Source organism: Branchiostoma lanceolatum, chromosome 2 (genome assembly GCF_035083965.1).
Source record: "Branchiostoma lanceolatum isolate klBraLanc5 chromosome 2, klBraLanc5.hap2, whole genome shotgun sequence".
Taxonomy (NCBI): Eukaryota; Metazoa; Chordata; class Leptocardii; order Amphioxiformes; family Branchiostomatidae; genus Branchiostoma; species Branchiostoma lanceolatum.
Window position 1 is genome coordinate 2,380,953 of NC_089723.1, and position 12,342 is coordinate 2,393,294.

Consider the following 12,342-nt stretch of genomic DNA (forward strand, 5'->3'; position numbering starts at 1 on the left):
ATGATTTACATTTGAGTGACATTTGTTTTACATCCTTACGTGTTAGTGACTTTGACATTTTCAACAGGTTTTTCCAGTTAGCACGTGATGCAATAGTATTGATTCATTCTGCCAGTTCATTCTAGACTAAGTGATGCTAAATGTTCCGAAGTAATCTCTGAAACTTATCACATTGTAGAGATTGAATTGTCTTAAAATAAACAAATGGTTATGTTGAAAAGTCGTCCCTACCCGTTCGCTGTACAGTTGCTCCACCCCCAGTTGTGGGTACTCTCTGCACACTACAGACTCTGGGTTGTCCGGCTCTGGTTGCTGGGCAACCCCAAACCTCCGACAGTCTCTGTTGCCGTTGGTTACCAGGTACAGCCATGGTTCAAAGGTGAGCCCGTCAGCTGACCTCATCACAGCCAGGCGTCCCGGCCGTTTGGTGTCACCCATGAGGACGGTGATGTTCTCTGGGTGGTAGGTCTAGAGGGTTCAGAGGGCAGGTGAAAGGTCATCGTCATGGAAACTGATGACCTTAGACATTACAACACCATGTAGCAAATGATTTATGAAATCTTGACCTTGATTTTCAACAGTACATTCTTGTATGTACATACATTTAGGTACAAAAAGACTTCAGTGACTTATTGATTATTATACATACCTTAGTATAATAAGTATTTCTTTCTTTCTTCTAGTAAAATTAACCTCCTTGGTGAAATGAAGAAGATTCTCTTTGGATTCTTGGTTTAAAGAGAGGACTTATAAAGAATACATCATTGGCTTAACAAAGACTTAGGAGGAGGTTAACTTCCACAGTGAACAGTGTGGACTGCAAGTGCACACAGGTAAATCCTGAGGAAAAACTATACCGCATTGAAAGTTTTTGCTCGTTAAGATGTCGCTTATTTCTAGTTAACCATACCTCTCCCAGATCCAGGGTTATGAAGACCTCTGCTCGATGGCCCAGTCCGTTCCCAGCAAACATCAGCTGCTGCAGTGATGTACTCTGCCACCAGGTGGAGCTGTTGCCGTCAGTCATCAGGGAGGCATTGTGGGACAGGACAGGATCACTGTGGCAAAAAAAATAAAGTTTTGACATTTGTTAAACCCGAAAAAAATTACATTTACATTTAATCTGAAGTGCTCTAGAAAACCATAACCAAAGTTCAGATAAATGTGTCATTTTTGTTAAGTTACAGAAAGTAAAAGATATCTAAATACAGATTTCTGATTATCTTGCGGAAAAAGAAGGTTAAACATCCAGGTAGTATGATACACCTTAGAAAAGTTACTCAAGCAACTGGATAGATTTTGTAAATGGTCAGACATTTCAGATAGCAGCTACTGTCTTTCGCCAGTGACTGAGGACAGTGTTCTCTTATGTTCTTTATGTACAGTCAAATTTGGTCTAACGACCACATCCAAAAGATGACCATCGGCCTTAAGATGACTTTCAGCCGGTCCCGATTTTGTTCCCTCAGTCATAGACCCAAGCATTCTTGACCGCGGCCACCCCAATCCAGACCGCAAAGGAACAAAATGTTGCTGATGACGACCGTGTCATTTTCAAGGGTGTGGCGACTTTTAATGATAAGTTTTGGGAGTTTTCAAGTTAAATTGTCCTCAGTTGTGATTTCAGCACCAAGGCCAGCTCTTTTTGAATCGACCCAAGTTTGTTTGGCAACCCTGTTGTATATCATGCTGCAGCCAAAGTATCAAATAACATTTTATACAATGGAATACGGGGATGTTATGTGGCTCAACTGGAAACAGCCTCACAGTTGAGCTCCTGGTTTCAATTTGTTGGTAACTGGGAGACCCAGGTTCAATCCAAGTGACATCTCAGTTGGGGCTGCACCCATCGTTTGGAAGGGACGTAAAATGGGGGGAGGGGGGGATGTCCCGTGTTTGAGGAGGTAGACTTTGTAAATGATCAGACAGTTCTGATTTTGTCCACTATCTTTGCCAATGACTGAGGACATCATTCTCTTTATGTTATTCATGTAGTTTAAAATTAAATTGTCCTCAGTTTCCATTCTTCTTCTTCGTTATCTACGTATCACTGTCAAAACTTAACATCATCATTACCCTCAAAGGGGTATCACTGAGGGGGAAGCAACCTCGGTAGGTTGAGGCTCAGGCACGGGGGTAAGGGTTTCATCTTGGTACAGGTGGCACTGGTGGCTGGCTGGTGGCTTTTGGCTCTTCATGATCAGTGGGCAGGGGCGCTTATCCCTGGTGAGTACTAGTATTCATTCAGCACCAAGGCCAGTCATTCAGCACCAAGGCCAACCATTTCTTTGATTTGGACTGCGTTTGTTAAAGGGGAAAGGCTAGCAATATCTCCATGTAAAAATACCTCCATGTAAAAATATACCCTGCTCCTGAAACAGCAAGGGAACTTTCTGCCCTACATGTGTATGAGCCACTAGCTTTTCATAGGACCTCAAGGGTCTAAACAAACAAACAAACGAACGATGTAATACTTATATAGATTGTAAGGAAAGGATTGCAGTACCTTGCATCACAGATCTGTAACTGTCTGTCTGGTGGACGTTTGACAGAGTCGCTGTGTGGGTAGAAGTCCTCCGAAGGGTCACCACAGGTCACGTTTGCTCTCACAGGCTTGCCTCGCGCCACATTCACCACTGGGTCCTGGTTCATTCAAAATCAATTCATTCACTTATTCTGCATAGCATGGTAAGTTACAAAATCAGTAATTGTTGAGCACTGTGATCTACTCAATATCTATGTACCCAATATGTAATTTCCAACATCTAGCAAAAAATCACACTGGAATGTTGAGTCTATGTGTTGTGTGTACTGTACCCCTTGAAAAACTTCTACACAGCTGTTTGAAAATTCCAATAAAGTCTAAAAATGAAAATGAATCTAAGATCTCTTATTTGAAAACTAGAATGATTTTTTATTCTTACATTAAAAAACCTTTTGATACTACATTTTGCATATGAAATATTTACTGATGTGTCATGCAGAAACACATTAAAAATTGACGGTACAAGGTTTTGTACTTTCAAATATAACAATATCAGACTATTCCCTGATACAATCCATATCTCTAAACTTCAGGATACGTATTTTCTCATTTCTTGGGAATTAGTTAATTTGCATATTTCCACCTGCAATTTTTTCACACACAGTAAATTAAAAAAAACACTTCCAAATGGCGCAGGTACGATCTTAAATTAGAGTTTCTGCGACAAGTATTGAGGCGTATGCCTTGTAACGTCAGGATGTTTGCACCTTAGTTTATTTACCTTTGTGACTTATTTACAGGTTACATGTACCTGGCAAACTGATGTACGTTGGTCGCTTTGGGGAGGGAGGGGGTAGAAATTTACTCCCCCAAATCAGAGGCATCATTTACAGAAGTTACCAAATTATCCATACGGGTGTGGAATAACTCTCTTATAAGTTTTTCTGACAGCTTTTTGTCTTCTTCTAAGGAGCTTGTGGGAAACAGACCACCAATACTCCGCCCGGTTTGTCTCTTATGTTTGTCACACAACAAATTGTAGTAGAAATTGGGCCCAAATGGTTCACTTAGGAGTAGGTAGTCGTCTCGGGTTACCTGTCCATACAAGAAATCCCCCAAATTTGGCTAATTTTACATTTTTTCACCTCCAAGAAAACTCCGGCTAGCTAAGATACGTCTTCTTCACATGTGTCCGTGTTGTGAAACCTGATACCCTACAGCCTCTTTAAACCACCAGGGAATGAATGGAAAGTCCGGTTTGGCTTCCAGCTAAAGTTGGGCTGGAGTTGGCACGGGAAAAGTGTCCGTGTTTGTGAGAATGTAAAACGTACGTGACGATCAATAAACGACATAAATCCGCCATGGCGACACTTACGACAGTCCCGGGCACAGCTGTAGCAGTCCCTCGGGGCAGGGGCACACAGGCCGCCGCTAACAACACCGCCAGCACCCCGGTAAAGGCGCGGGGACGGCTCCTCCGCGCTGACATCCTCTGGGATGGGTAGGGTACAGTTGTACCGACCGCTCGCTGCTCGGTGTTCCTTGTCTACAGAAGTTTTCTAAAAGCAAACATGTAAACTTTACCTTGCCACAGCTGGCGTGAACCTTTGGAGTGTTTGAATAGCGGGACCCTAGTTAGGTCGTACCAAATACTGAATAGGGAGCCGTTTACAATATATAGTATGTAACCAATACATATACTTATTAACTATAGTATAATAAACAAGTATAGAATATGTGTATTTGTATTTCTTTAGTTAGAATAAAATTCTGACAGAAAATACTATGTTAAAATATTTCTGTTTTTCACCCCCATAATTTATATGGTTTGGACCAAAACCTAGACCCTCTCTCTGACGCATGCGCACTGGTCCTGATAGACTGCGTAGTGCATCCTGGGATATCAACATGGTGGGTTGCATGAATTTCACTTTCTTGAAAACTTCATATTTTGGTCATTAGCGAAATGTTGGCGAGGTTATTTGATAGTTACACGATACTGACTTTTAGTTTATGAACTTATCTAAGCGCCTGGCTAAAACTTTTGTCGCAGAATGACACATAGGTGGGAAGAGAGCTACTGAAAAACGTGCATGTCATGTATTGCCCCCCTCCCCACGCAGGCGATCGTGTGTGCTAGATTTAGCGGTTTTATGCAAGATTACTAGTAATAGTTGTATTTTGCGGCAACTCATGGTTGAATACATACAGTATGAATTTTCGCAACATTTTTGAGAGAACTGCAAATATCAGGATTTTGACAAATATTATAGCACCCTGAGCAGGACTGATAAAAAGTATAGCACAGTATAGTTTCTTTGTCATATAGTTCAGCAGGTAATGCCTGCTATATGGCCAGGTTAAACAAATTTCATATGAATGTTGCCATGTCGCTTGCGTTGTTCAGCAATATGGCCATGTTATGCAATATTTCATCGTTCAAAATTTAAATGCTCTTTCTCTGGTTTTCCACAGTCACGACGTTATGATACAAGAACGACCATCTTCTCTCCAGAAGGTAGGTTCATCCGTATGTTGGTTTGTGCGTCATTGACAATGTAAAAGACAGTTTATATGTCACATTGCTATTGGCCAATATGTTAAGGTGGAATATGCCATGGAGGCCCCCTTGCAGTTTTTGTAGTAACTGCAGGTGTTTATTTGTCACCCAGGTCGCCTGTACCAGGTTGAATATGCCATGAGGCCCCTTAGCAGGCTTTATTGTAACTGCAGGTGTTTGTATGTTCCCAGGCCGCCTATACCAGGTGGAATATGCCATGAGGCCCCTTAGCAGGCTTTATTGTAACTGCAGGTGTTTGTATGTTCCCAGGCCGCCTATACCAGGTGGAATATGCCATGAGGCCCCTTAGCAGGCTTTATTGTAACTGCAGGTGTTTGTATGTTCCCAGGCCGCCTATACCAGGTGGAATATGCCATGAGGCCCCTTAGCAGGCTTTATTGTAACTGCAGGTGTTTGTATGTTCCCAGGCCGCCTATACCAGGTGGAATATGCCATGAGGCCCCTTAGCAGGCTTTATTGTAACTGCAGGTGTTTGTATGTTCCCAGGTCGCCTGTACCAGGTGGAATATGCCATGAGGCCCCAGGGCTCGAAATTCATCTTTGTGAATAGGTGCACTGGTGCACCCAAGTCAAAAAATTGGGTGCACAGAAAGAATTTTGGGTGCACCAGATAAAATAAAGTTGAATGTTCTTCAGAACATAATTACAAGTTTAACGCTGCTACCTTTCTTAGAACTTCAATCTGTAATTCTATAGCTAACTTCAAAATTTCAAACAAATAATTCATTAAATAAGGTACAGCAAAAAGTTATCATGCTGTTTTTTATATTTACATTTCAAGAATATTCTGTATACTAGTGTACAATCATATTATAGTACCTTTACCCTATTGGCTACAAAAAATATTTAGGTGCACCAGTGCACCCACAGTCAAAAATTGGGTGCACGGCTCCAATTTTGGGTTCACTGGGTGCACATGCACCCACTATTTCGAGCCCTGGGCCCCTTAGCAGGCTTTATTGTAACTGCAGGTGTTTGTATGTTCCCAGGCCGCCTATACCAGGTGGAATATGCCATGAGGCCCCTTAGCAGGCTTTATTGTAACTGCAGGTGTTTGTATGTTCCCAGGCCGCCTGTACCAGGTGGAATGTGCCATGAGGCCCCTTAGCAGGCTTTATTGTAACTGCAGGTGTTTGTATGTTCCCAGGCCACCTGTACCCGGTGGAATATGCCATGGAGGCCCCCTAGCAGGCTTTATTGTAACTGCAGGTGTTTGTATGTTCCCAGGTCGCCTGTACCAGGTGGAATGTGCCATGAGGCCCCCTAGCAGGCTTTATTGTAACTGCAGGTGTTTGTATGTTAGGGGAGGGACCAGCTAATAGAGTTGCGCAGTAGAGTGCATGCTGCATACCATTTAGTATTTTGCTAAAAATAATTTTTTTCCTGGTCAAATGTTGGTCAGAATTGTCCAGTTTTCTGCTAGGGAGGACAGAAAAAAGTGAATTTTCAAAATCTGGCCAAAATATGTGATTTTAGTCATGTTTTGACCTCGGATTGACCTCTGAACCCTTCTCTTATGGTTGGACTGATATATTGGGAGGGGGGGTGAAATCCTGGTCTCATTTTAAACTTCTGTCTGCAGCTCGTTAAAATGCTGGAGTTGAACTCCTGCTTTTTTTACCTAAAGCAACCTGACAAATCCAGCTTTGCAGGGGTGGTAAAGATTTGAGGTTTGAAATGTAGATACATGTGTTTCTAAGTGATTGTTTTTGACGGCTTATCCATGTGTTGCATAGGAAAGTCCATTTAGCGGTCCCTCCCCTGTTACCCAGGCCGCCTGTACCTCGTGGAATATGCCATGAGGCCCCTAGCAGGCTTTATTGTAACTGCAGGTGTTTGTATGTTCCCAGGCCGCCTGTACCAGGTGGAATATGCCATGAGGCCCCTAGCAGGCTTTATTGTAACTGCAGGTGTTTGTATGTTCCCAGGCCGCCTATACCAGGTGGAATATGCCATGAGGCCCCATAGCAGGCTTTATTGTAACTTCAGGTGTTTATTTGTCACCCAGGCCGCCTGTACCAGGTGGAATATGCCATGAGGCCCCCTAGCAGGCTTTATTGTAACTGCAGGTGTTTGTATGTTCCCAGGCCGCCTGTACCAGGTGGAATATGTCATGAGGCCCCTAGCAGGCTTTATTGTAACTGCAGGTGTTTGTATGTTCCCAGGCCGCCTGTACCAGGTGGAATATGCCATGGAGGCCCCCTAGCAGGCTTTATTGTAACTGCAGGTGTTTGTATGTTCCCAGGCCGCCTGTACCAGGTGGAATATGCCATGAGGCCCCTAGCAGGCTTTATTGTAACTGCAGGTGTTTGTATGTTCCCAGGCCGCCTGTACCAGGTGGAATATGCCATGGAGGCCCCCTAGCAGGCTTTATTGTAACTTCAGGTGTTTATTTGTCACCCAGGCCGCCTGTACCAGGTGGAATATGCCATGAGGCCCCCTAGCAGGCTTTATTGTAACTGCAGGTGTTTGTATGTTCCCAGGCCGCCTGTACCAGGTGGAATATGCCATGAGGCCCCTAGCAGGCTTTATTGTAACTGCAGGTGTTTGTATGTTCCCAGGTCGCCTGTACCAGGTGGAATATGCCATGGAGGCCCCCTAGCAGGCTTTATTGTAACTGCAGGTGTTTGTATGTTCCCAGGCCACCTGTACCAGGTGGAATATGCCATGGAGGCCCCCTAGCAGGTTTTGTAGTAACTGCAGGTCTTTGTATGTTACCCAGGCCGCCTGTACCAGGTGGAATATGCCATGGAGGCCATAGGTCACGCCGGCACCTGTCTGGGCATCCTGGCGAACGACGGCATCGTGCTGGCGGCGGAGCGGAGGAACACGCACAAGCTCCTCGACGAGGTCTTCTTCTCCGAGAAGATCTACAAACTCCACGAGTAAGGACACTTAAAGATGTTCCTCATAGGATAGGCAACTACCTAGTTGTCAAGAAGGTTATGGTTGAGTTATGTACAAACATAGAAGAGTTACTGCGGTTGAAAACTCAGAAATTGGAGCTTATCGATACTTGAGAGGAGTTGGAAAGTACTAGGATCAAATGTTGTATAATCTTAACTCAAAACAATCAGGCTACTGGATTACACACTAAGATTAAGAGTAGACGTTAGTGAAGACATGATAGGATTTGTACACCAGATTGTTGGTTTAGGATGTGTTTAATGACATGGATTTATCCTGTTCACAGTGACATGGCATGCAGTGTGGCAGGGATCACATCCGACGCCAACGTCCTCACAAACGAGCTACGACTCATAGCACAGAGGTAAGGGTGTTCCTACAGATGATTTGTGGTTTGTGCTATGAATAGACTGCTCTTGTATGTTTATGTGCATGAGTGTTGTTAGGCAACTGTCAATCTGTGTCTGTCTGCCTGTGTTTCTACGATTCTCTATTTACAAAACGCAGCATTGGAATTGTATTCTCAGTGCTGCAATTTTTGTTCCTCTAAATGATATTTCCTATGTTGATAATCTCCAAGCAGATCTATCGGTGGCAAGGCAGAATCAAAAGGACCAGCCTGTACCAATAGCTCTGGTGGCTTTTGGTACGGGTTGGCCCTTTTGATACTGCCTTGCCACCCATAGATCTGCTTGGAGATTACAATGTTGAGACATCTCAGTTAAAGGACCGTCTATGCCCTAAAAAAGCTGTTACACAGATTTAGTTGTTTTTGACAATTTTGTTGAGGGATGATGAAGTATTTATCTTTCCTGTTGTGTTTTTCAGGTACATTCTACAATATCAGGAACCAATTCCCTGTGAACAACTGGTCAGCAGTCTGTGTGACATCAAACAGGCTTACACACAGTGGGGAGGTAAGGGTCAATCAATCAATCAATCAATCAATCAATCAATCAATCAATCAATCAATCAATTCATCAATCAGTTAAAGGGGGGCTCTACTCCATAGGAGAGTGTTCTGGTTCTGCTGATGATATTTTTCCTACGCACAGTGAGGAGGTGAGGGATCAATCAATCAATCAATCAGTTAATCAGTCACTTAAAAGTTGTACATGTACCCGCACATGAAGCTTCTGAAATAGAAAAACAAAATCAATTCAATGCTCCTTGCAATTTAGCCCCTGGCTGCAAAGAGGTAGTACATGTAGTTGGCCAATAGATCACTAACATTAGTCAGTAAATTTGCATGATACAAAAGAAAGATACCTATTGCATTCTGATCGTACTCACTCTAGATGAATCAATAACTTAATGATTTATTCTTTGATAACTATATCGCAGCGATCAAACTTTTTACGAATCATTATAGAATGTTAGAATATCTGTGTGTTGATTTGATTTATTCATTGACAAAAGACATACCTGTAAACGCTCTCCTCTTGTCATCACAGACTGATACGACTAGCAGATACATGTAGATAGTTAGTTTTTCTTCTTGCCTTTAATGCCAGTCTTGATGATGACCATTCTGGTATGTTAGGAAAGTCATGTAAAGTGCCTTTCCCAAGGGCACAAGATCGGTAACACGACAAGATTCGAACCCAGGACCACTTGGTTCTGAGCTGAACACGCTGCCGTTGCGCTACACGACCCCACAATTTTATTCATAGATAACATGTAACCCTTCTCCTTTTGTCATCACAGGCTGATAGTTCAATAGTTAGTTTTATTTATGATCGGTGACACGACAGGATTCGAACCCAGGACCACTTGGTTCTGAGCTAAACACGCTGCCGTTGCGCCACACGACCCCACAATTTTATTCAGTGCTTAATAACATGTAACCCCTCTCCACTTGCCATCCCAGGCTGACAGATCGATAGATTTAGTCATAGGTAGATAACATTGTCATCACAGGCTGATGGATAGATAGATAGATAGGTCGTTATATTCATAGTTAGACAACATGTAACCCCTCTCCTCCTGTTGTCCTCCCAGGCAAGCGTCCGTTCGGCGTGTCCATCCTGTACATCGGCTGGGACAAGCACTACGGCTTCCAGCTGTACCAGTCCGACCCCAGCGGCAACTACGGAGGATGGAAGGCCACCTGCATAGGCAACAACAGTGCTGTACGTTCCCTGAGAGTTTCTTGATCAGTTGATGTGCCTATTTATAAAAAGAAGAAATTCAAAATTCGCCAAAACAAGAGAAAGAGCTCTTCTCTCAGAGTTTCTTGATGTGCCTATCTATATAAAAAAGAAATACAAGATTCACAAGAACTAGAGAAAGAGATGTTTTCTATCATTTGCATACATGTAGCAATAACAGTGCTGTACATACTCATCTTTTTCTGAGGGTTTCTTGACACATGTATGTAAAAAATGGGAAAAATATTTTAAAAAAGAAAAGAAAATGGGATTCCTTAACAACAGTGCTGTACGTTCTCAGTAAAGTTCTTCATGTGCATATTTATAAAAAACATGCCCTATGACATGTCATGACCTACCCTTTGCCCTTCAGGATGCCCTATGACATGTCATATCATAACCTTTGCCCTTACCCCCCCAGGCTGCAGTGTCCATGCTGAAGCAGGAGTACAAGATCGACGAGATGACCATGCAGGACGCCCTTCAGCTGGCCATCAAGGTGGTCAGCAAGACGCTCGATGTCTCCAAACTCACTCCTGAGAAAGGTGAGGCGTCTTGAATTGACCGAGTGTGGTGACTCCAGTTAAATGATTCTGGGCTAATTTGGGGTTGTCAGACTGAATTTGAAAAGTGCTAGTCGAGGAGTTTCAATTCTTGAGTTTTGATTTTTTGATATCTTGATCTATCCCCCAAAAGAAAAGGAAGATATTGTGACATAGAGGGAAGAACTTGTATCTCTTTGCCTTGTTGAGAACTGTTTAGAAGTTAATGGTCTTCACCTTTGACATATTACCCACAATACATCTTGCTGCACATGCTCAGTTTGAACCATGAACAGGCATATTTACAGGATGGCCTTTTGTACATGTATCAGCTTTTGTCTAGTTGGGCAGACAACATGTGGAGTTGGCGACGTTGACCCAAATCAGTCCCAACTTAATGATTAATTTTTTTCCGCAGTGGAGTTAGCAACGTTGACCCGAGAGAACAACAAGACAAAGGTTCAGGTGTTGCCTAGCAACCAGGTGGAGGAACTCATCAAGAAGCACGAGGCGGAGGTGGCCGCCGCTGAGCAGGAGAAGAAGGAAAAGGAGAAGCAGGAGAAGTCGTCATAGTAACCTGTTGTCATAGTTACGTCCTCGTCACAAGGTGTAGTCAGTCTTAAAGACGCTGTAACCTGTTTTCACTTTGTAAGTAGAGATCTTGAGAACATCCTTATAAGATTTAAGTCATTCTTAAGGACGGGCTCATATTTCTTGTTTATAAGACATGAATAAATAAGAGACTGTGTCTTGGAAAACACCTGTATACACAACTCCTTGTAACTTCCAACACGAGAATGTCTTTTAAATGGACAAAATTAAAATGAAAGTTCATCTGTGTTGGTAGAAATCATTCTAAAACAAGTTTTAACTGTAATTTCCAACACAAAAAAGTCCAATTTTTATGTTGGAAATAACAGTTAAAACTTGTTTCAGAATGGTCAAACTTGTTGGTCACTTTGATCTAGTCTTGTTTCTAGTTCTTGTCTGGTGAAGAAATTATTTGATTTATATTAGACAAGTAGTAGGAAATGAGTGTACATCAAAGAAATTGGATTATTACATTAAAACATGTCAATTTCAAAAATGTGACATTTGTTTTGCTTTAATGATTTTTTTCCTATTGTTGCTGACTTCATGCAAACCTCTTGATTCCTGCTCCATGAATTTAATCACTACTGCAGTTCTCCAGCAACCTGCAAGGTGGCATTAAATGTCCAGTGCAAGTGGTAAGAATACTTCATGAGACTTTTGCATCTGTTTTCAAGTCTTTGTCCAAAGTTACTCTTTAGACCTTTGGCCTAATGATAACCCACAAAATATCATAAAACCTTTCAGTGGCATTTTGAGTTATCCATCTAACAAACTATCCAAACACTGGTGAAAACCTCCTTGATAAAGGTGACAAAACAATAGAAAGTTGGTCTGTTTGATTTCCCTGTATGGCTTCTGAACTAAGTGTGTATTCAAAGATATTGGGTACAATCAGAACGTAAAAAAAACATGTTTTTTTATGTTGATTTTTCAGTTCTGCATTATTTTTTTTATCTGGGAACCAACAAATAAAATTTGTGATCTTCTTAGAGTAAAGTGACAAGGAATAGGAGACCAGAAAAATTGCATCAGAATACTGAAGGGTAGCTACTAGCTAGTGTAGGGGCTACCTTTAAGTTTGCA

General features: G+C 42.3%; 2 protein-coding genes across 4 annotated transcripts in view; one reads left to right on the plus strand and one right to left on the minus strand.

Moving 5' to 3' along the window:
• The window catches only part of LOC136426462 (platelet binding protein GspB-like), a 505,111-nt gene extending 501,137 nt beyond the window's left edge, over window positions 1-3,974 (minus strand). Inside the window, exons 1-4 of the mRNA XM_066415126.1 lie at window positions 3,861-3,974; window positions 2,507-2,643; window positions 911-1,058; window positions 232-468 (exon numbers count right to left, since the gene is read on the minus strand). Coding sequence (XP_066271223.1) covers window positions 232-468; window positions 911-1,058; window positions 2,507-2,643; window positions 3,861-3,974 — 636 coding nt within the window. The remainder of the gene's footprint in view (window positions 1-231; window positions 469-910; window positions 1,059-2,506; window positions 2,644-3,860) is intronic.
• Window positions 3,975-4,318: 344 nt separating this feature from the next.
• LOC136427172 (proteasome subunit alpha type-4) lies at window positions 4,319-11,752 on the plus strand. 3 transcript variants are annotated; one of them, XM_066415942.1, is made up of 9 exons: window positions 4,319-4,396; window positions 4,961-5,003; window positions 6,056-6,069; window positions 7,803-7,951; window positions 8,260-8,337; window positions 8,802-8,890; window positions 9,975-10,105; window positions 10,545-10,668; window positions 11,084-11,752. In XM_066415942.1, the coding sequence occupies exons 1-9, from the start codon at window positions 4,346-4,348 to the stop codon at window positions 11,236-11,238; spliced, it is 834 nt and encodes a 277-aa protein (XP_066272039.1). In that variant the 5' UTR covers window positions 4,319-4,345; the 3' UTR covers window positions 11,239-11,752. The 3 variants fall into 3 exon arrangements, with proteins under 3 accessions (XP_066272039.1, XP_066272038.1, XP_066272037.1); XM_066415941.1 differs by lacking the exon at window positions 6,056-6,069 and adding an exon at window positions 6,995-7,008; XM_066415940.1 differs by lacking the exon at window positions 6,056-6,069 and having other exon boundaries at window positions 7,789-7,951.
• Window positions 11,753-12,342: the final 590 nt, after the last annotated feature.

Bases quoted from the DNA above. Each gene is read 5' to 3' on its own strand.
- LOC136427172 (XM_066415942.1), top strand. From the start codon at position 4,346: ATGCGCACTGGTCCTGATAGACTGCGTAGTGCATCCTGGGATATCAAC. The intron at 4,397-4,960 runs GTGGGTTGCATG...GGTTTTCCACAG, and splicing joins CATCCTGGGATATCAACATG to TCACGACGTTATGATACAAG. The intron at 8,338-8,801 runs GTAAGGGTGTTC...TGTGTTTTTCAG, and splicing joins CTACGACTCATAGCACAGAG to GTACATTCTACAATATCAGG.